The 23,739-nt window shown below is 43.9% G+C and overlaps 1 protein-coding gene across 1 annotated transcript in view; it reads right to left on the minus strand.

Moving 5' to 3' along the window:
* Window positions 1–9,419: 9,419 nt before the first annotated feature.
* LOC309557826 (up-regulator of cell proliferation-like) overlaps window positions 9,420–23,739 on the minus strand; it is a 30,707-nt gene continuing 16,387 nt past the window's right edge. The window contains exon 2 of the mRNA XM_082260594.1: window positions 9,420–14,133. Coding sequence (XP_082116720.1) covers window positions 9,455–14,133 — 4,679 coding nt within the window. The 3' untranslated portion in view covers window positions 9,420–9,454. The remainder of the gene's footprint in view (window positions 14,134–23,739) is intronic.

Here is a 23,739-nt window from a genome sequence, read left to right on the forward strand (position 1 = left end):
GTTCTCTCTCAGCGGGGAACGATCGTGGGTGGCAGGTGGCAATCGGAGTCACTTGTCCCGTGCATCAGAGTCCCTGCTGACAAATGGGGGCAGGAGCGCGCCGGCGGCGGCGGCGGCGTGTGCTCGCCCCCTAGCTGCAGGCGCATGACCGACGTAGAGTTCACGCAGGAGGGGCTGCCTGCTGCAGTAAAACTGAGGCGGGTGGTCCGGAAGTGGTTAAGGGGGCAAAACCTTCCAGGGCTGAAGTGGTTAATCAAAAATGCTCAATCTTTCTCCCTTCGTGGGTGTTCCACCAATATAACAAATCCGCGTTTCACCACAAACGTGCTCAGTTAAACTCTCACCTTCAGCAATGGGTCCTTGCCATTACGGCTTGGTCAGAATACACCTTTTAGACTTTCTTGTTCTGCTGAAGCCTAGGAAAGTCTAAAAAGTGTATTCTGACCAAGCCGTAATTGCAAGGTCCCATTGCTGAAGGTGAGAGTTAAACTGAAGGAGGGAGCACGTTAGTGATGAAACACGGATTTGTTATATTGGAACACCCACACAGGTAGAAGGATTGAGCATTTTTGATTATTATTAGTTATTATAAACTGCACTGTTGTGGACTATTTTTTATATTTTTTATTTCTATTCTAATTTCATTTTAATTGATCACTGCATGTATTTATTTAGCACTGGTTAACCACTTGGTGACCACACGCCACAGATGTACGGCGGCAGTCTGGCTCTTCCAGGCAGAGTCCCGTACATGTACGGCAGTCACCTGGAAGGAGCTAGGGGGCGATCGCACACTGCCGGAGGCTCGTCAGCTGGGAAGCTAGTGCGTGTGGCAGGCGGCTCTGATGGACGCCGGCCACTTGCGATCTCCCGCAGCTGAGAGAGAAGGACGGACGGCTGATGTAAACACAGCCATCCATACTTCTCCCTGAAGTGATCACAGATGTCATGTGATCCTGCTATATAGGATCGCATGTCTCTGTGATGACTTCACAAGCCACGCCCCTCCCACAGTTAGAATCACGCCCCTAGGGACACATTTAACCCTTTGATCACCCATACTGTTAATCCCTTCCCTGCCAGTGTCATTAGTACAGTAACAGTCCATATTTATAGCACTGATTACTGTAGTAATGTCACTGGTACCGCCCAAAGTGTCAAAAATATCAGTTAGGGGTCCGATCTGTTCACCCGCAATGTCGCAGTCCCGCAAAAAATCGCTGATCACCGCCATTACTAGTAAAAAAATAAAACAATGGGGGCGTGGCGACCGCCGAGCAAGATGGCCGCATAGGTTGAGAGCTCCAGGCGGCATCCGGCTTCTACTATATCGACGGCCCATCACAGCATCCTCATGGACAACAACTACCCCGATCCTGATAGGGGAACACCTGCTCCACACAGCCACGATGGCTAGGAGACGAACGGCGGCACCCGCCGTCCGGAAACTCTCGGACTTTTTCCTCCCGGCGACTCACGGTCTTCGGCAACATGGCGCCGGAGACCGCTCGAATCACCAGCCGCCTCGCCCTCTAGGGGCAGAGTCGCCGGGGGATGACGTCACCCGGAGCGATCCCGCCACACGAACGGAGATACCCGCGCTGATGAGGTCTGAGAGGTCCACAGACTCCTCTCCCTCAACTCCTTCCACCCAAAGCCCGGCCAAGTCAAGGCCCAGAAGGGAAGACAGCCCACCGCCTCTCGATCTGGCATCCATGGAGGTGAGCAACCCCAGCACTGCGCCCTGTACACCTTGGGCCTACACCCCTCCTCCTGATCCTTTTGCCAACCTAGTTACAACTGGGCAGCCTGTATCTGACACCAGTCTAAAGGACATGCTTTCCATGCTTCACACCTCTATGCAAACAAATATCCTTGCCTCCATATCTTATTGCCATAAAGAATTGCATGGCATGGGGGATAGAGTCAATGCTGTTGAAACAAGAATGGAAGAATTTACCGTCTCTTACAATACTATGGTAGATGCCCACACCTCCCACCAGGAGGACATCCGTCACATACAGGCAAAACTTGCAGATCTCGAGGACCGTTCGAGACGCAACAATCTGAAGATCAGGGGCATACCAGAATCAGTTCTTCCAGCCCAATTACCCTTATATGTAAAGGACTTATTCCAAAAAGCAGTGCCTGATCTTTCCAATGCAGATCTCACAATAGATCGCATACATCGGATCCCTAAGCCCTCATTCCTTCCACAAGAGATTCCACGTGACGTTTTGTTGCGGATCCATTTCTTCCAGGCAAAGGAACGGATTCTAGAAGCCTTCCGTCGCAAAGATCGCCTCCCTGAGCAAGCAATACCATTACAAGTCATGCCGGACTATTCCCAATATACCCTCCAACTCAGAAGGAACCTCAACTCCATCACGAAAGCCTTGCGGAACAACAAGATCATGTATAAGTGGAAGTACCCAGCGAAGCTCTGTGTGACCCACCAAGGATCTACTTCTCACATAGTCTCCGTGGACCAAGGCATCCGCCTCCTCCGACAGTGGAACGTCATCCCTGAACCGACGGACCAGCAACGCCCAACTGCGGGACCCCCACCTTCTCGCCTTCAACAGGAATGGCATGTTGTCCCCGGACCCTCCAAGTCCTCACGCCATAACAAGTGAGGATGGCTATGTGAACATTAGCCGGGTGCGCCTGACCCTCCTGCCTTTGGTAGCACTCACCACCGTGCTCCTTACCCCACCGCCATCGCAGTTATTGCTGCGCCTTTGACCCGTCAGGGTCATGCCTTTTTATCCCCTATGTGTTTTGTTTGTTGTGTTTTTTCTCTTTTTTTCCTGTCACTTGTCGTTTTGCAGAACAGGACTCTCTACCGACCCATGGATCAACCTTCAATTGCATCGTTCGGATACGGCTAATTTCCACCACCAAGTTGGACATTCTACTCTTCCACGCCTGCTGTTACATGGACAATGTCGGACATGTGCGTTCGCTGTGTCAACATGGTACCGTGAGTTTACGCCTCAGCTGCTAGCCTTTATACACGCTATTGAGATCTCTTTTTCCCACTGCAGTGATGTACACAATGTTTTGGTTCCCATGCTAATGCCATGATGTCTTTAAATTTGCTATCCCTTAATGTTAAGGGTTTGAATCACCCGGTGAAGCGCTTCTCCATGTGGAGGGAGGCTCAGACACACAAAGTGGATATCCTGGCTATACAGGAGACGCACTTCAAACAGGGACATATTCCCAAATGTACGCACCAGAACTTCCCCGCACATTTTCCAGGCTTCGGCCTCTGAGAAGAAGAGGGGGGTAATGGTGGCTGTCCGCGACTCGGTGTCCTTCACCTACTCCAAGGTGGTGCAGGACATCGAGGGGCGATATCTAATCATTAACTGTACCATAGATGGTTGTATGTATACCTTGGTTAATGCCTATGCTCCCAATGTACACCAATTAAGGTTCCTGCGCAAGCTTTGCTGTAAGGTCAACAAAATCAAAACGGGCAGACTAATCATGTGTGGAGACTTCAATTTGGTAGCGGACCACGCCGTGGACTCGTCCTCTAAGAGGAGTCCATCCACGCCATCCCTTGCATCCCTTATCCACTCCGAGGGACTCCACGACGTGTGGCGCTACCAACACGCTGAGGAGAGGGACTATTCCTTCTTCTCGGCCGTCCACAATTCTTACACAAGGATTGATATGTTTCTGGTGGACACCTCAACTGTCCCCCATGTCCTACATACGTCCATCTCCCCCATTACTTGGTCGGATCACGCTGCCATTCATATGTCCTTGTCATTCAAACCTGTTTCCCCGACCACATTCATTTGGAGGTGTAATAATTCTATTCTTTCAGACCCAGACTCCCTCACACATTTACAAACCCGACTGCGAGAATTTTTCAGTATCAATGCCACTCCTGACATGGACCCCTTCACTCTATGGAACGCTCATAAAGCGTTCGCTAGAGGCCTACTTATTCAAATGGGCTCCAGGTTGAAGAAGAAATTTCAACTTCGCTTCACTGAACTAACTACCCAAATAAAGGACCTAGATGATTCCAACAAAAAGGCTCCCTCTGCCACTAATGCTACCCGACTTTCCTCCCTTAGACTGGATCTACGTAGGCTCCTGACAGAAAAACATGATATCATGCTGGCACGCCTTCGTTTACGATACTATACGTCACACAACAAGGCTGGGAAATTTTTGGCCTCCAGACTTAAGGCCAAACGGACTAGGACCAAAATAGATCACATCTTCCATCCGCACAATGATCAAAAGTTAACACACCCCCAAAAAATAGCAGACGCATTTGCTGACTACTATGCCACCTTATACAATCTAAGCTCAGATCCCTCCACCCCCCAACCCACAAATGAGGGCATTCAGGCGTTTCTCCAGCGCCTGCAATTGCCAACTATCTCGAGTGAAGCTCTTTCCTATCTAAATAGTCCCTTTACATTACAGGAACTTACCAAGACGTTTCGTTCCCTTCCCATGAACAAATCGCCGGGCCCCGATGGTCTAACCAATGAATACCTCCGATCCCTACAAGAAATACTCTCCCCGCACCTACTTAATGTTTTCGCTGAAGCAACAGCTCAAGGACACTTCCCAAGCGAGATGTTGCAGGCCAACATCACCACCCTCCCCAAACCTGGTAAACCCCCCACTACCCCTGCCAACTTTAGACCAATTTCGCTTTTAAACAATGATGTTAAGCTTTATGCCAAGCTCGTAGCTAACCGCCTGGCACAATTTCTGCCTTCACTGCTCGGGGGCGATCAGATGGGGTTCGTCAGGGGACGCCAGGCACCTGATGCTACGAGGCGTGTTATAAACTTGTTACACCACGCTGAAAAACACAAAACGCCTTCTCTGCTTCTATCCATAGACGCAGAGAAGGCGTTTGATCGAGTGCACTGGGAATACATGCGGGCGGTCCTACATAAATTTGGGTTCGCAGGTCCTATTGTTTCCTCAATATTAGCCCTCTACTCCACACCATCGGCCAAAGTGCTCTCGGCAGGGACGCTGTCCAAATCGTTTTCCATTACTAATGGGACGAGGCAGGGATGCCCATTATCACCCCTTATTTTTAATTTATTGATTGAACCCCTGGCTGAGTCACTCCGAACAGATCCATTGGTATCTGGTTTTAAACTGGGTCATAATAGCCATGTTATTACATTATTTGCGGATGACGTCATCTTAAGCCTGACGAACCCTATCGTGTCCCTCCCTGCAGCACATCGAATATTGCAAAATTTTAGTGCAGTGTCGTACTATAAAGTAAATTTTTGTAAATCTGTTATCCTTAATATGAATGTTCACTCCTCTACCCTCCACCATCTCCAGACTACACTACCTTACACGTGGACCTCCCAGTCCCTACCTTACCTAGGTATCCAGATCTCGTTCCTGCTGTCTACCCTCCTTCCCTCCAACCTAAAACCCCTATCAGCATCCATCTCCAAAGACGTAATCACGCTTAGGCCCTCCGAGCTTTCTTGGGCTGGCAGAATAGCCTCCTTTAAAAGGGTATGTCTTCCGAAAATTCTTTACATTTTCCGTACGCTCCCCATATCCATTCCCAAAAAGTTCTTAGACCCGCTATCTAAACTACTAAGAGCGTTTGTATGGCAGAAAAGAAGAGCAAGATGTAAATACTCCCATATGCTACGTCATAAGCAAGTAGGAGGCTTGGGTATGCCAGATATTGTAGACTACTATCACGCAACCAGGCTAGCACCACTCCGTAACTGGTTTTCCAACCCCCAATCTCTCCCCTGGATCCCAGTGGAGGCTGCATTGTCCAACGTGGCAGACCTTAGCCTTCTCTTGCTAGCCGACATATGGAGGCCCCTGACCCTGTCCTCCCTGCCCCCCACGATTAGAGCTTCTATCCAGTCCTGGAGACTCCTGTGTACCCACTTCTCACATGCTACTCCTACCTTGACAATTCCTTTCCCGATGGCGGTACTCAATGTGCTGATCCCGTTCTCTTCCGTTGCCCAATTCTTGTCCGCGGGTATATTACAGATTTCCCAACTGTACCAAGGACGATCCCTACGTCCATTCAAGGAACTCCAACAGGAGTTTGCCTTGCCCGCCAGAGCTGCATACACATATAATAGTATATCCAGCTTCCTACGCAAATTTCCCCCGCCAGCCCCTTCCATCCCTGTATCCGTATGGAAATTTTTTACGGACCCGACGGTCCCCACTAAAGGTATATCCTTATTTTATAATATGTTTGGGTGCAAAACTAACTTTGTGAAAACTCCACACATGATTAAGTGGGAGGAGGAACTTCAACTGACATTCTCTGATAAGCAATGGCAAATAGCTATCCGGTCCTCCTACAATACTTCCCAATGCGTCAATCATTGGGAACAGACGCAAAAGATCATTACCAGATGGTATCTCACGCCTTATAGGCTTTCTAAAATATACCCAACCCATAGCCCACTATGTTGGCGCAACTGTGACCGACCAGGCACACTACTACATATTTTCTGGTCCTGCTTGGGATTGACAAGCTACTGGAGAAAGGTATTTGAAGTTCTATCCGACATCACTGGGATCCTCCGCAAACCCAATCCGGCAATGGCCCTTCTCTCTCTGGGGATGGATGGTATCCCTCTAGATATGAGAACGGTATATTGCCATATTCTCACTGCAGCTAGAACATCCATTGCAAGACACTGGAAACAACCGGTGGCCCCATCTCATCTGGAGGTGGTAAAGCTGGTTAATCTCCAATACTCTTTGGAAAAAGCCTACGCTTACTCAGTTGCACGAGGAGCTAAGTTCCATAAAGACTGGCACATGTGGACCCATAGCCGATACTATATTCCTGCCACATGAGGTTGATGCTTTGTTTCCTTGTTCCTTGTTTACTGCTCGTTTGCTGCTCGGCAGCACTTGCCTTACTGAGACAGTATCTGGACTAACTGTTAGGCAATATTGTTTATGAGCTACAACTTGTACTTTTGACCACGTTTATACGATACCTGTTCAAGTTCTGTATCGAGTTTCTGCATACCCATGTTTTTTTTTTTTTTTATTTCTCTTATTGTTATTGTTTTGTTTTGTTTTGTGTAGTTTATTGACTATGATTACATTCTCTTCGTGATTGTATTGTTCATTTATATGCTCTAAAATCAATAAAAATTTATTGAAAGTAAAAAATAAAACAATAAAAATGACATAAATCTTTCCCGTAGTTAGTAAACGCAATAACGTTTGCGCAAACCAATCAAAATACGCTTATTGCGATTTTTTTTTTACCAAAAATATGTAGCAGAAAACAAATTGGCCTAAATTTTTAAATTTAGATTTTTAAATTTTTTTTTTTTTGAGAATTTTATATAAAAGGATGTGAAAAATATTGTTATTTTTTTCAAAATTGTCTCTTTTTTTGTTTATAGCGCAAAAAATAAAAATCACACAGGTGATCAAATACCACCAAAATAAAGCTCTATTTATGGGGAAAAAAAGGACGTCAATTTTGTTTGGGTACAGCGTCGCACGACCACGCAATTCTACGTTAAATTCATGCAGTTCCGAATCGAAAAATAGGGTCTGGTCATTTAGCGGTCAAATCCTCCGGGGCTAAAGTGGTTAAGCATGATGTTTTTATGATTTATATGAATTGGGATTGCAGTCAACCATAATGCAAAATTCTAACTTTAATTACACTTTTATTTTATTTTTTTCACAAAAAGGTGCTTTATTGAAGTAATGAAAACAGTGACAATTCAACAAAGTAATTTGTCAAAAGCATTAACATAGCACAAAGAGTATCACACATTTCTTCAAACATAGCCATAATATAGTTGAGTGGTATAAGGCGCATAGTATAAAAGTGTCGGCTCGATAGAGCATTTCAAATTACAGTCAAGAAGTGGTGTAATCACATCGAGCCACATAAGGATGTGTGAGTACGTAACTGCTTCAAAAGACTATCATTAATCATGTATGTAACAATTGGCAAATAGAACAGTAATCACCATAAGATAGAAGGGGATATGGTGACAAGTTGAAAAAGGAAAAGAAAGAAAGAAGAGGGGGTGGTAAGGAATTCCATTCCATTTTTGTAGTTATTTGTGGCCTTTAAAGGGTGCAGTAACGGCAGTTAGTTAGCCAGTGTCAAGGTATGATGCAGTTTTAAAGCTGGTTAGCTAGTTCATGTAGTGTATTTCAACGTGTCATACTCCTGAGACACAGAAAAAAGTGTCCAATTAGCCCATAGTTTACGGAAGGGTTTGTGGCGTTCCATTTTTAAAGCAATAGTTTTTTCCATCTGATCTATTCTCATGATCCAGTCCCTAACTTGAGGAGTTTCAAGAGAATTCCATTGCAGTGGGATTAAGCTTTTGGCTGTATTCAGGAGGTGGCGAGCGAGGGATTGTTTGTAGTTTTTGTAGGACATATGATTAATATGTAATAGAAAGGTAGGGGCGTCAAATTGTATTTTTATCCCGGTGATCTGTCCGATCCAATGGGCAACAGAAGTCCAAAATGGAGCTAGTTTAGGGCAAGACCACCAGATGTGTAAAAACGTACCCTGTGCTCTCCTGCATCTCCAGCAGGTATCAGTGAGCCCAGGGTACCATTGTTTTAACTTGACAGGAGTCCTGTACCACTGTGTGCGAATTTTGAAGGCAGTTTCCTGCATTTTAGTGCTAAGGGAGCATTTGTGCGAGAAGATGCACGACTTCCTCCATTGAGCAGCAGAAAATTGTAAATCCAGATCCTTTTCCCAAATCTTTTGGTAGGGATCCGGTTGAGTTTGGGGAGGTGTGCATAGCCATTTGTACGCCAGCGAGGTGACCTTTCTCATCGGGGTCCCCGACAGGCAGCATTTCTCGAAATCTGAAAGATCCCTTGTGAACTGGGATTTATGTTTGTTATTATGGAGGAAGCCGTGCACCTGCATGTAGTTCCATGAAGTCAGAGGTTTTGCGGTAGAGCATCTGTGTTTCAGCTCCTCGTATCTCAGTAATTTACGATTATGAAAGCAATTAAGTGCCAGTACGGGTCTGGTCATTCTCTTTTTATCTGGTACGAGGAAGGTTTTGTTGGCCATACCTGGTAAGAAGTCAGGGTTGTTATAGAGGGACGTAAGTGGACTCGGGGAGGAGGAGAGATTAAATGGAACCATAATTTTGCGGAAGATATTCAGGGTCGTGCCAATTAGGGGGTGAGACCTGACCTATTTTTATTATCAGTTTATGTTTCAGTTTTGGTTGAAGCGCAGCACAAATGTAGTTTGGTAACTCCAGTAGAATCCCATCGAGATCTTCTTAGATTTCCTACACAGTACAGTATGACATTTTGGTTAGTATGTTACTATTTAAGCAGCAGACCTTTTGGGCAGTAAAAAATGTGTGAATCATCATTTGTCTCCATTGAAAAGCAGTTTGTAATTAACTCTTTAATATGGATCACTATAGGGCAGTCAATTCACATTAAATACTTTTTTCAGGCTTTGAAGGGCTTGTTCTCTGGTGATTTGTTTCCATATATCTGGCAATTCGGCCGGTTGTGCTACATACTCTTTTGCAAACTCTTGATTAAACTTTACAAAGATGAACTTCCAGTAATCAGAGCACTCAATGCTGGGGTCAGGCTGAATCGACCAATCAGGATAATATGTACGATACTCTTTATAGGGATGCCATTTCAATTCAGTATCTGCATTTTTAAAATGTGTGTTAGATACAACAGCAGTAGAACAAATATCAATGACCAATTGCTCATTTTCCACAAAACGGTATTGTCCCAATCCTTTTGGTCTGTGGATGGAAGCTGCGTGATTCTTATGATCACCCCCTCCAGCCTCACAGGGGACTTTACAGAATGGACACTGCTTGCCACATCCAACCACCTTCCTGAATAATTCATCCAGAGGCTTCACTGTTACCCTAGTAAGAACGTACTCTATATCAAAAGATCTGAATTCTGATAGGATTTGTTGTTGTGTCCCTGTGAGGAAGTGTTCAATTTCTGAAGAGAACTGCTGAACATTCACCAAGTTGTGAAACCTGATGACTTTCATCTCTTTCTGTGAAATCACCAATTCTGTTTTTAGTAATTCACAGAACTGCTCCAAAAAACTTGACACAGAGTTTTCCTTCAGGCATCTTTCATTTTTCAGAGCTGATTTTATTTTCTTGTCAATGGATGACAAAATAAGTCCCTGCAATGTTTGTAAAGTTGATGCTCTGCGATATTTGTTTGTGATGTACGTTAAAATCCATTTCTTTGTAAAACTCCCATATGAACTGATGTATTCAACATACCTTTGGAATGACATGTCTTCTAGAAGCTCCTCTAATATTGTATACTGGAAAAAACTTCGACTGCTAAATGTGACATTTTCACAATCGCTTAAAATCTCATCCACCATTTTTTGCCCAAGATGTTTGAAAACATAATCCATTATTGCTGGCTTCAAGCACAGCTCACAAAACTGTCTGGCTCTGCTTCGACTTTCATCTTTTTTGTGGAAAATCCCAACAAATATAGACCAGTACTCAGGCTTTAGCTTTTCTAGACAAAGTTTAGGGTCATTCTCATGGATAAACTTGTCATGCAACTTCTGGAAGGCTTGAGAGGCTTTTCCAAAAATGAAAAGTTTGATATCCAGCTCAAATTGTTTGTTAAAGTTAAGCTTTTTCACATTTTTATCATTTAGTTTATTATTGATTTTGTGTAGCAGTTCCTTGGAGTAAATTTCATTGTAATCATCACTGGAAGACATCTTCTCTTTTATATACTCATCACTGATCTGAATAATTGAAGCAGCAAGATCGCTAACCTTATTAATATGCTCTTGCTTAAATATTCGATTGCTTAAAACTAATTTAATTGGATGATCAAAGTGCTTTTTATCATCTATACAAAACCTGACACCTTTATTTGCATATTGATGTAAAATATTAACCCTAATTAATGCTCTATTGATCTCAGGACCTTTACTGCTCATTTCAGATTTGAGAAGTTGAAGAAGAGAATGATCCACGTCACATCTCTTAAGTTCTTCGAACTGAAAATCTGATAGCGTCTTCTTCCACATCAACTCAAATTCTTGTTTCATTTCATCTTCACTTACTGCACGGTTATTCTGACTATATCTTTGCAGAAGATGTGTTATTCTATCTTCAATCAATGTCTGGGATTTCTGCTGAATGTCCTGGATTTGTATTTTCCCTTTCTGGATAGATACAGCCTCATGACACTTGCTAAGAGCATTTCTTTCAAGTTCTTTTCTCAGGCTCTGTATACTTAATTTGAATTCTTCTCTGTGTCGTTCTATGAGATTTGCATTTTCTGAGTTTTCAAAATATTTTTCTAGTGATTCAGTCATCTTGTTTTCTTCCTCCAGAAGAATATTCTGCAGCTCATGTTTGTTGATTTCAAATGTTTCTCCAGATTGATTTCTAATGTCATTTTCTGCGCTGATCTCCCAGTTGAGAATTTTTTTACAGAAATCCCATTCCCACAAGGAATATTGGGAAGACAATTTATTGTAGACTTTGGCTACCAGGCTGTTTCTAAAACTGAAGATGAATTTCTCGTGTTTCACAGACCGCCATAAGCTTTCTATCCAAGCAATAAAGTCAGGGATGCTGGATGGTTTGTTAATAGATTCCTCACAAACCAAAAATTCAAACAAATACATTTTAAGCTCCAGCACATTTGAGCTGTAGCCATAATTTACTGGAGCCATTGGTGGGTCTCCCTGCCAAAGGCCAGGAATGTACCGATTGTCCTTCTGAATATCGTATTTGATCACATCAGTGAAAGCTGAAATCTCATTTTTTTTCTCCATTTTGGCAGCCACTTTTGTCATTTCATTCAGCTGTTCCAGGAGTTTCTTTGTTTCTCTCTTGTTCTTATCAGGAGCCGATACATCGCTGACATTCTGGTGTACAAACTGGCAGTTTGGTTTCTTCCCAATTTCTTTCATTCTAAGAAAAGCATGGACCACGATCTGTAAAATATCCTTCATTTCTGTTGTGTTTTCCATGGCCATATTGACTATGGTGATATCACTCAGCCCAACCACTAGTGTGGCCAGTTCATTGTCATGTTCATAGCTGCCCTCCAGAGATGCCAACTCCAGAGCTTTCAGCCCTTCCGTGTCAATCACCAGGATGAAGTGGCAGCCTAGCTTTTCATGAAAGTTCTCTTTTACCCTTAGAAGAGTCATGAAGGCCCCTCGTGTGCATCTTCCACTGGCCACAGGGAACTGCAGACCAAACATGGTGTTTAGAAGGGTGGATTTTCCCGTACTCTGCACTCCCAGCACTGTTATCACTCTCAATCTACATTGTCCTCTTGTTCTGATGTCCAACTCAGTCAAAACATCTGTTATCCATTGCAGGGGGATGTTGGAGGCATCTCCATCAATAAGCTCCAAAGGAAATCCATCTAACAGAAGATCGGCTGCTATTCCTGGAAGTTTAGAAAACTTTTTTTGATGTCTCTCAATTTGTTTTTGTTTTATCATAGAACTTTCAGCTTCATAGAACTGACCCAGTTCACGTAGAAAGTGTTCTAACCCTAAAGAGCTATCTGAAAGTTTCTGATCTAAGTCTTGAAGTTCTTTTCTATGTGCAGTGTTGGTACATTTCTCCTTATATATACTTTGAAGTTCAGTCAGATTGTGTCTAGCAATTGCATCAAGCTTAAATTTCATCCATTTTAGAAAATATTGTCTTTCTTTCTGAGACAAATCAGTAAGAGCATCTACAAACATCTTTATACCTTTTGGAGTTTGATGTTTATATTGCTCTGCATGCAGGTTATTGCATTTATTTAGCAGATCAGCCTGATATTTTTCTGCATTCTCCTCTCCTTGATTTTTCAGTCTGCAAAGTTCTTTTTCTATTTTGGACAACTGTTTCCAGAGATCTCCTTGTAATTTCATTGCTTGCTTTTTATACTGTGCTACATCCTCCTGAATTTCCAGAGTGATTTTATTGGCGAGGTCTCTTGCTTTCTTGCATTCATTTGTATCTTCATCCACCACAACATTATGTTTACCCAAAAATTTAGGGAGATCTCCTAGTACTACATTTTTGGAACAATTATTTAAAATATTTAGAAGTTTTGGTTGGATTTTTTTTATGAAAGTTGCATCATTCTCTGACTTGCTTTTGAAGACAACATGTTCCTTCTCACTTCTTAATAATAGACGCTTAAGAATGCTTACTGTCTCTTTCTCTATATCTTTACCTGGACTAGGAGTAACAATAAAGTAAAATGTGGTGTCACACTGACTACATTTTGATAACAGTTGGCATTCCTGCTCATTGATTGTCTCCATAAATATAAACACAGCTGATGAGATTTCACTCAGAAATGTGAACTGGTCCCAGTTGGTCTCCAGGTCTCCACGTAGGTTGGTCACTGCAAAGGCTTCTGGAAAAAGATCAGATTTACTGCAGGGAAAATACCAGGATATTTCCACAAGTCCTTCAGATATTTTCCTTTCAAGGTTTCCACCTTCCATATCATCATGGATGAAGAAGTTGTATTGCTGCTGGGCTGGATTAAGGACTTGATTCAGAGTTTTGGATTTGGACAGCTTGGTTTTCCCCAATCTTACAAAGGAAATAACTGGCATAGAAAAATTCACCACATTTTCCTCTCTGAACCCTTTGCTATCAGCTAATGACTGAGGTCTCCACTTTTTCACAATGTCTCTCATTGCCCACAGCATTAAGCTGCAATATGGCCCATCACCAGCTGGAAGTAGCAGAGGGATAGCAAACTGGCACATGGCCATTTTGCTCACAATCTCCTGTTGCAGAATACTGTCTGAACAATGCAGAAGCACACAGAGGACATCAATGGGGTGCATGGAACTTGCACTTTGTGGATCCTCAAATATAGTTTCAAATGGATCCGATTTTTTTCCAGCATTAGTGTCATATAGAGTGTTCCGTGCAGTAATGTCCAGAGCCATGATCTTCCTCAGAGTACACCAGGGTACATCTTCTATCTTGTAGGGTTTATTGTCTTTACTGTACTCTGCAGAGATTTCTAGAATATCCATCAAAGTCAGCTTATTGGAAATATACTTCTCCATCTTCAACAGTACAAGGAGACTAGCAAAAGTCTCTGACCCTGTAAACAGAAATAAGCAACAAGTACAATTAATATATCATTGTTATATTAATTTGATTTTGTTTTAAAATATTTGAGGTTAGGGCTTAGGATAAGGTTTGAATTTATACAACCATGGATTCAAACTCAAAGGTCGTAATTCAGGGATCCTGGCAAATTTTTGTCTAAGTACACTATAGCATTTAAAATCATAATTTACCATACATAAAACATGGTTAGCAGGCTTGGAGTAGCCAAAAACGGGGGGGGGGGGGATTTAATAAGCCAGCCCCCTCACTATAAAAGGGGGCTTATGGCAGCCATATGTCACTGTATTGAAGCTGCTGTAGGGCAAAGATAGGGAGAGAATAGGGGTCAGTTAACAAACTGGATTTTACTATTACTAATTTCAATGTAGGGGTCTCGTCAACACCCCTTCTTCATTTAAACACAAATATCTTGCTTGGACTACTATCTGTTTCAAAAACAAGTTTGATTGCTAGCTCTTGGCCATTAATACGATCTGGATTATAGCTTGTAGGGAGTTTATGTTCTAACTCCAGGTTAGAAAATTAGAGACAACCATCATCACACCATATGCTGGTCCCTAATAATCACCCAAAAAGTACTTGAAAGTAATATTGGTCATCTTTTGATTTTTTGATGAATGCTGAAATAAGCAGTGCATATTAATTTACAATTGTGAATGCGCATTTTTTTATTTGTAATAAACTATTTAAAAAACTGTTTTTTTCTTTTTTAAAACATTTTTATTACCAATCAGCAGAGGTTACTAACAGTATCATCTCCATTACAAGAAAAGATATCCATACAGAGATAAACGAAGGTAATAAAAATAACCTGTCCAAAACACCGTTACACTGTTACTTGCTGCCACAGGCAACATATTTTAGAGCAGCACCTCAAAGGCTAAGAAGTACCTTTTTCTCCCACTCCATGGGGTTAACCTTAAACCTATATTTAGATAACCCAAACATAAATAGTTAGCATCAGCAAAAAAACAAAAGCAATAATCAACCACCTCAGTCCCAGCAAATGTGTGTTACACTACCCCTCTAATCCACCAGCCCAGGGATCCCTTCCTCCACATCCCATCCTATCTCCTTTCAGATATTGATTTCCCCTTCTAATGTGTTAATGGAGTCAACCCAGCAGAACCAAACCTTCCTAAACTTTTTTGGAGCTCCCCTTGTCTGATAAGTCATTTGGTAGAGGGGGGGGGGGGGGGGGGGTATCTGCAGTAACCAATTTCAACCAATTTCCCAAAGTGAGCCTAAAATAAATGAAGTCTAAGAAACAACTTTGTGGCCGCATCCATCTTCTCATCTTTAAAAACACCCAATAAATATAATAAAGGGTTACATACTAGGGATCGACCGATAATCGTCAATACTGATATAGCGAGGGCTGATATGCACTTTCCCTGATATTGCCAATATTGCCATGACGTCATTGCATATGTTGCGCCATGCACCTCCACGCACTGGGACAGCTTCTGCCTTTTTAGGCCGCCTCCCTCAGCCTCGTTTGGACTCGGAGTCTCACAGTGCGCATGCTGCACAGTGTGTTTACAGTACACTACAGCCGCCGCGGCCACATACTGAGTCTGCACTGCAGTCGGGACAGTTACAGTGAGTGATTCTTTCTCAACCATACAATTCAGATACAGTGACCAGTCACAGTGCACAGTGTGTTTAACACAGCCGCTGTGGCCACCCACCCACAGCTGTCCGGTGCCAGCCAGCCAGCCACCCACACAGGCGCACACACCCACAGGCCTGTACCAGCCACAGCCCCTGCATGTACCAGCCAGCCACAGGCCCTGGGCCTGTACCAAGCAGCCACCCACCACACAGGGTGCCAGCCAGCCAGCCACCAAAGGGTGCCAGCCAGCCAGCCACCAAAGGGTGCCAGTCAGCCACCCACCACAGGGTGCCAGCCAGCCAGCCACCCACCCACCACAGGGTGCCAGCCAGTCACCCACCAAAGGGTGCCAGCCAGCCAGCCACCACAGGGTGCCAGCCAGCCAGGTTTTTTTAAGCCTATATTCAATTTCATTACTGTCTTTTGAATTTCAATGGAGATGGATGCAGATAGAAAAATTAAAAGTGTGGTCTGGGACTATTTCTCATCTCCATATCCAGGAAAAGCAGCAGCATTGTGCAACACATGCAAAAACAATGTAAGCATGGGATCAATAACTGCAACAAACAAAAATACATCAAGACTTTGGGCCCATCTAAGAGTTCATCATGTTGAATTGCATCATGCAGCACAGAAAAAACAAAATGAATCACAAGGTGAAACATCACTATCCCAGGCAACAATAACAGATATGTTTCAGAAAAAAAAACAGATGGCTAAAATCGGATGGAAAATCCCAACTGCTGGACAGAGTAATCAAAGAGAAGATGGTCACTGATATTCAGCCATTTACAATGGTGTCTGACTCTGGATTTAAGTGGTTGATGTCCATACTTGAGCCAAGGTACACACTGAAGAGTGACAAGTTTTATCGAACTGAAATGCTGGGAAAGATTCACCAAAAGGTCATGGAGAAAGTAAAGGCTATGCTGCAACCAGAGAATGCTGCCAACTCACTCTCATTCACGACTGACTGCTGGTCAGGACAAACAGAATCACTAATGAGTCTTACATGCCACTTCATTGACAGCGGATGGACAAGAAGGCATTTGGTGTTGAATACAAAAGTGATGCAAGGATTACACACTGGGGAGTACATTGGAGAAAAGTTTCTAGGCAAGCTAGACGAATGGGGAATCATGACACACACCCTCCAACTTGTGGTAAATGATGGATTGTCAAACCAGAAAGCTTTGCTTGACATAATTAGCATGCTGAAGAAGTACGCAGGCCATTTCCACCATTCAATCCTTGCCAAGCAGCGACTGAGCTGCATTCAGAAAGACCTTGGCCTACCCAAAAACAACTTGATTAACACTGTTCCAACACGATGGAACTCAACACTTTCCCATGCTGCAAAGAATGCTGGAGCAAAAGTGAGCTCTTACCATATATTCTGGTAAATATGGACTTGGAGAACATTTTTGTCCTACTGATGATCAGTGGAACATTGTAGCCAATGTCATTGAGACCCTCCTCCCCATAGAGGAAGTGACACTAGAGGTGAGTCATTACGACTCATCTGTGTCATCTATCATCCCATATGTGAGAGTGCGGAAGATGCTTCTTCAACAGAATAAAGGACCCAACACACATGGCATTAAAACATGTATGCAGGCCATGAGGGACAGCCTCGCCAAACGTTTTGAGAAGCATGAAGAGAATAAAAATGTTGTGCTTGCATGTCTTTTGGATCCTCGATACAAGAACCATCCTTTCTCTTCTGATGATGTATTGGCCAAGGCAAAACAATGGCTGACAGAATTTCAACAGAAGGTGCAGGAGGTTCCTCCTGCCGAAAAGAAAAGTCAAGAAGAGAAGGTTTCTAATGTGGAAGAGCAGGATGCAGGAGAAAAATGTCCAATAAAAAAATGGACAGAAGAGAAACTTCATTGTGGTCAAATAGATGCCATGTTCAGTGTTTTATTGGGGCCACATGCGGAGGATTCTTCTGAATCTGCAATAATGAGCCTGGATGATGAACTTCACCTCTATTTGAAGGAACCAGTAATTGACAGAAAAAGTGATCCTCTTCAGTGGTGGAAAGACAATGAGGCACGCTACAAAAGACTTGCTTCTCATGCTAGAAGATACCTTTTTTGCTCCTCCTTCCTCGTTACTAGTGTCCAATAACCCCTCCACTCCAATCCATTCCACTGTCTAGCTGTTGTCTACCTTTTGCGCTGCAGTCAGTGCAAAACTGCTAGAACAAAAGCTAGACACTGCTGGAGTAGTGCACCACTCATTGCTGCAATAATTTTAAATCAATACTGCAGTGCAGTCACTGCAGTAGTGCAGTAGTGATTTAAAACTATTGCAGTGAGTGAGTGTACTACTGCAGCAGTAGTCCACTGACTCCCCACTGTCTAGCTTTTTTTCCTAGCAGTTTTGCACTGACTGCAGTTAGTGATTTAAAATCATTGCTCATTGCAGTGAGTGCACTACTGCAGCAGTAGTCCACTGACTCCTCCAATCCACTGTCTAGCTGTTTGTTGTTGTCTAGCTTTTTTTCTAGCAGTTGATTTTGCACTGACTGCAGTGTTAAAAATGTTAATAAACAAACATTAACATGTTCAGTAACAGATTTGTGTCGAAATTTGTGTTTATTTTTCAAAACTTTAAATGTTCAAAATATCGGCGCATATTGGCCGATACTGATATGCATTGGCCAAAATATCGGTATTACACATAATATTAGGAAAAGTACCTTCACTCAGCTGGCATTTATGACGAGTCTCTCTTATGCATACAGAATAAGCGAGCAGGAGTATAATACATCTGATGACTCATCCTGTTTCGTGGATGCAATGAAAGTGGTTAGATACATATCAAGCACCTCACTCCACAGCTCATCCGATAACTCCGCTGCAACACTAATCCAATGGACATTGGCTCTCCCAACCAACTGTCAATCCCCAAGAACCAAAGCCCATATTATATGGAAATCAACTTAGTAGGATCCAGGTCTAGTAAACGTGCCTCCAATTGAGTATTTTGTAGCTGAACTACCCCACTCCCAAACTGAGCTACTGTGGCATAACGAAGCAGTGCATATTTAAAGGGCCACATCCTAGAGACCACATATAGCCCACAGAGATGTTCAAAAGTACATAGTTTCCCATCATAAAATAATTGATGTGCATACGGGATCCCGTATCGGGCCCAAAGAGAGCCTCCCTCCACCTTAAAGAATTCCCCAAGTGCAAGAGTACACCATAGGGGGTTATTAGGAGAACCAGACAGAGGAAGGTAATTTAAGCTACGATAACATAGATGAACCTACCTCTCTGCCTGGGACCTCCCCCTATATAACATGGTAAGTAGGGCATTGTATGATATAGCCACCGCCACTTGAGCTGCAATGGTGGAATTTGGAGTTTGGGGAAAAAATCTACAACTGAGATAGATTGATTGTGAGGCAAAATAATAAGTCCTTAAAATCTGGCATCCCCAATCCCCCCAGAGCCCAGGGCAACTTTAAAGTAGCTAAGGACAACCTGGGTGTATGGGATCTCCAGAAAAAATAAAGTACTATGGAGTCTTTATTTAGAAAGACCTTTTTTGGGCACATACATAGGTGAGTTAGACAAAATATATAAAAACTTAGGGAGAAATATAATTTTGAAAAAATTGATGTACCCAATGAGGGTAAGCGATAATGCTTGCCATTTCTGTATCTTCTCCCTAAACGCTGCCACCACCGGTGTTAAATTATTTCCAAGAAGTTAGACACAGGGAGTTGAATCAGTACCAAAAAGACCTGGACACCGGAATGGGACAACTATCAGGAACACCCAGGATATCTGGACCAATTTATAATGCAGAATAGTCCCCAAATTCCTGAATCAGGGCAAAAGCAGCGGACAAGGAGGGACCTGAGTCCTGCATGTATAGAAGCAAGTTGTTAGCATACAATGACACGTGTTCCTCCAGTTGACCCAAACGCAGGCCAGAAAAGGTAGCATCCACTCATAACTTTGCAGCCAATATCTCATTGGCCAGGGCATATCAAAGGGGGGATAGGGGGAACCCCTGTCTAGTTCCCTGAAATATAATAAAGGGATCATAAATAATACTATTAATTCGTTTATGCACCACTGGGTCAGTATATAAGAGCCATACCCACTACACAAACTTAGGCCCAAAGCCATAACATTCAAGCAGCAGAAATAAATAAGGCCACTCTACCTGAGTTGAAAGCCTTCTTAGTGTCCAAGGAGTGTCAACATTCATCAGCGAGATCAGATGGCACGAGTCACACTCTTTAGTATCATTCCCACTCTTTGGTATCAAGACCACAAGAGCTGCCTGCATAGAAGGTGGCAAGCTACCCTCCATTCTCGCTGAGTTAAACACCTGGAGCAGAGTGTGATCTGACTTTGGAGGAGTGAGGATGTGCCGCTCTCATGCTCTGTCCGGTCCACAGCTAAATAACCAGCTACAGGATTGATTCTGCCACTTTTTTGCCATAGGCTATGTCACAGTGTCGGTGGACATCCTCGCAGCTACAACGATAATGCCATTCTCGCAGAGGCTCGCTGGAATCTTTCTTCCCAGAAAGTTGTCGGCAGAAGAGTGGGAGATACAAGATGACGCTGGAGTGAATGGCCCCGCAGCAACACAAGGCTCAGCCTGCAATGTGTCCTATCCCCTCTCCTAGGCTGGTAAGGGACTCCATCCCACCTGCCTCTGCCTGCTCTATCGCATCACAAGATCAGGGCTTTGAGATTGCTGAATTATTTGGAGACAAGGATATCACACAGCACTCTCCCCACTAAAGAGGACTTGGAGTGTTTTACTAGCAGGATTAGGCGAGCCTTTATTCAAGACATTAAGCAAATTAAAACAGGCACTAAAGAGATGGGTCACAGGATTGAGACTCTGGAGCATAAATTTGATAATGCTTTACCAGCTATCTCCATGCTTAAAGATCAGCGTTCCACTCAAGATCAGAGAATAGAGGCTCTTCTCAGCCACCTGGATGATTTTAAAAATCGCAGCAGGTGTGCGAATATTAATATTCGCAACCTACCTGAGGCCACAGCTAAGGATATAATTCCCACGCTGCAAGGGGTGTTTTGTGAAATTCTGGATCTTCCAGCCTCCACCCCTTTCGAAATAGAGAGAGCCCAAAGGGCAATTACACCTTCGTCTGATGACCCTGCTAACCCTAGAGAAATTATCTGCAAACTTCACAAGTATACACTCAAAGAGCACACCATGCAAAAAATGCGGAATTGGCCATTCTTTGATTTTGATGGGGCTTATCTGTTTTTTTACCAGGACCTCTCCAGACGCACCCATATGCAGCGCAGGGCCCTCCGTCCCCTGCTGGCTGCAACCCAGACCGCCGGCCTAACTTACCGATGGGGCTTTCCATTCAACCTGCTGGTGTCTAAAAATGACCAGTCAGTCATACTATGCACCAAGGATGATCTTTCACGCTTTCCTGCAAATCCTTGGGCTAGAGCCTGTTGACTTCCCAGGTTGGCGTTGCGCTCTGCAGATCATGATACCACCGCTGCCATGGCTCCCTGTACATAACAAATGACAATCCAGTAGCCAGAAGCGTCAAGCTACAGGATCTTCCCCCGGCCCTTCGATGCCCAGAGAATGAAGACCTATGGCGTTCCTTCACCTGCTGTTTTGTTGTGAGACCTTGGCTCACACCTGGCATGTTGACTGACCTGGTGGCCACCCCAGCATAATCACCAAATTGCAATTCAGAGGTGAAGCTTGCAACTTTGTTGAGCGCTCTATGCTTGGACAATCTCCCTCTGACCTTCTGGGACTAGGCTGGTGCCGCCACCCTGGGCCTACTGACAAACGCCTATGATTGGGACTTGTTGGGATCTCCCCTAATCTTTCCACCTTAAGGACTGGTCTGGACGGAGCACCAGACCCCACGTTTCCTTCCTTCTTGCCCCTTTATAGGCATACCTACTTATGAAATAGCCCCTTGTGGGGCACCAAGCCAGTGCTCGGGGTTCTTCCACATGAAATTCTGCCCCAGGCCTGCCCTGTAGTTGATAATTGTGCCGGACCTGTTAGTTCTTGTCTGGCTTGTTTTACGTAATTTTTGCCTTTCTGCGTTTTATTGTTTTTTTTTATCTTTGTCTTTATCTAGATTTTAGGACACTTTTGCTCCTCATCGCCCACACTTAGTCTGCTGGAGAGAACAGGCTGCTGGTTTGCCCTTGGCTTCTGGTATGGCTTCATTTAAGGTAATGTCGTACAATGTATGGGGTCTCTGCTCTCGACGCAAACGCAACAAATTGTGGTTAGAACTGTATCGCTTTGGCACTCAGATTGTGTTCCTTCAGGAGACACACTTCAGGCAGCAGTCCTTCCCTAAGATGCCCACCCACCTCTTTAACCAATGGTTCTTTAGCACCTCCCCTGTTGCTAAATCCCGAGGAACAGCAATCAACCAATAAGTGGTGTCCGTTCCATCCTTCGGACTGCTGTATAGATCCCCAAGGCCGCTACATTTTTGTGAAAGGGGTAATAGCTAACCAAAAATGTATTTTTTGGGACCCTCTACACCAAATGCCCAACAGTTCTCTTTTATAGGCACGGTCCTAAAAAAGCTAGCAGACTTTTGGGAGAGCCTCCTGATTCTCAGGGGTGACTTCAATGTTAGCCCTGAGCCACTTATTAACACGTCTCATCATGGCTGCCCGTTACACTGCCTTTCTCAAACATTTCTGTAAGGCATTGCAGAACAATCTCCTTATATATAGCTGGAGAGCATTACATGCTTCAAACAGGGACTACAAATACTACCCCATGGTGCATGATTTCTATACGCCCATAGATCCTCTATGTGTGGACCATGACACCCTGAGTTGTTGCCTGGTCCTGGAGATTGAACGAAAATTTGTTAGATGATGTCTCAGTGGTATCCAAGGTGACCGAAGCCATTTTGCACTTCTTTGTGGAAAATACATTGTATGACCTGAGGGGGTTATATGGAGTGGCCATAAAGCTGTTGATAAGGGGTGAACTGATCACATTAGGAACTAAACTCAAAAAGGAAAGGCAGATTGACTTTCAGAGAGTACTGTCTGCTCTACAGCAGACTGAGCTCAAGCATAAACACCAAGAAAATGCTGAGGCTCTAATAATGTTTGACCGATCTCAGAGAGCTGTTCTCGTGCCTTTTAGATCATCGTACCCATAGTCAACTATGATATCTGTCACACAGATGCTATGAGCATGGCAATAGAGTGGCCAGATGCTTGCCAGGGCGCTGCAGGAAAATGCGTGCAAACATTTATATACATCAACTCCAGGCCTCTGGAGGTGACCCTGCACTCTTCCAGAATTGCCTCACTTTTCTGTGACTACTACGCAGACAGAAAGCCTCTAAGCGAATATTTTGCTTCGGTGGGCCTTCCTTCCCTGACACCTGAACAACAATCAGACCTCTAATCTCCTATCTCCCCCCTAGAGATCTCTGCAACAGTAAAATCTGTGCCCAGTGGGAAACGACGGTTACACTATGGCGTACTATGTTAAATTTCTCCCTCTCTTACTAAGTCTATGTAGGTACTTCAACTCATTCTTTCCGAAGTCTTGTTGGCTCATATTACGGTGCTCCCAAAAGCGGTTGAAGATCCTACCCTCCCGCAAAGTTACTGCTCAATATCGCTGCTTAATGTGGACATCAAGATCTTTGCGTAAATTCTGGCGAACCGCTTGAAGTACCTCTTACCATCCATTGTACACCCAGATCAGACAGCCTTTATCTCGGGACGGGAAGCTAGGGACAATTTCATCCAGGCCAGGCAGCTTATTAACTGATCACATTCTCACCAAGACTCCTTACCTTACCTTGTCTACGGATGCTGAAAAGGCATTCTACCAGGTCGACTGGTCATACCTCAGGGCGGTTTTAGAGGCCTTAGGCTTAGGCCCACATATGCTCCAGTGCATTATGGCTCTGTACACAACACCTAG

This window comes from Pelophylax lessonae (assembly GCF_965119305.1).
Source record: "Pelophylax lessonae genome assembly, chromosome: 6".
Lineage (NCBI taxonomy): Eukaryota > Metazoa > Chordata > Amphibia > Anura > Ranidae > Pelophylax > Pelophylax lessonae.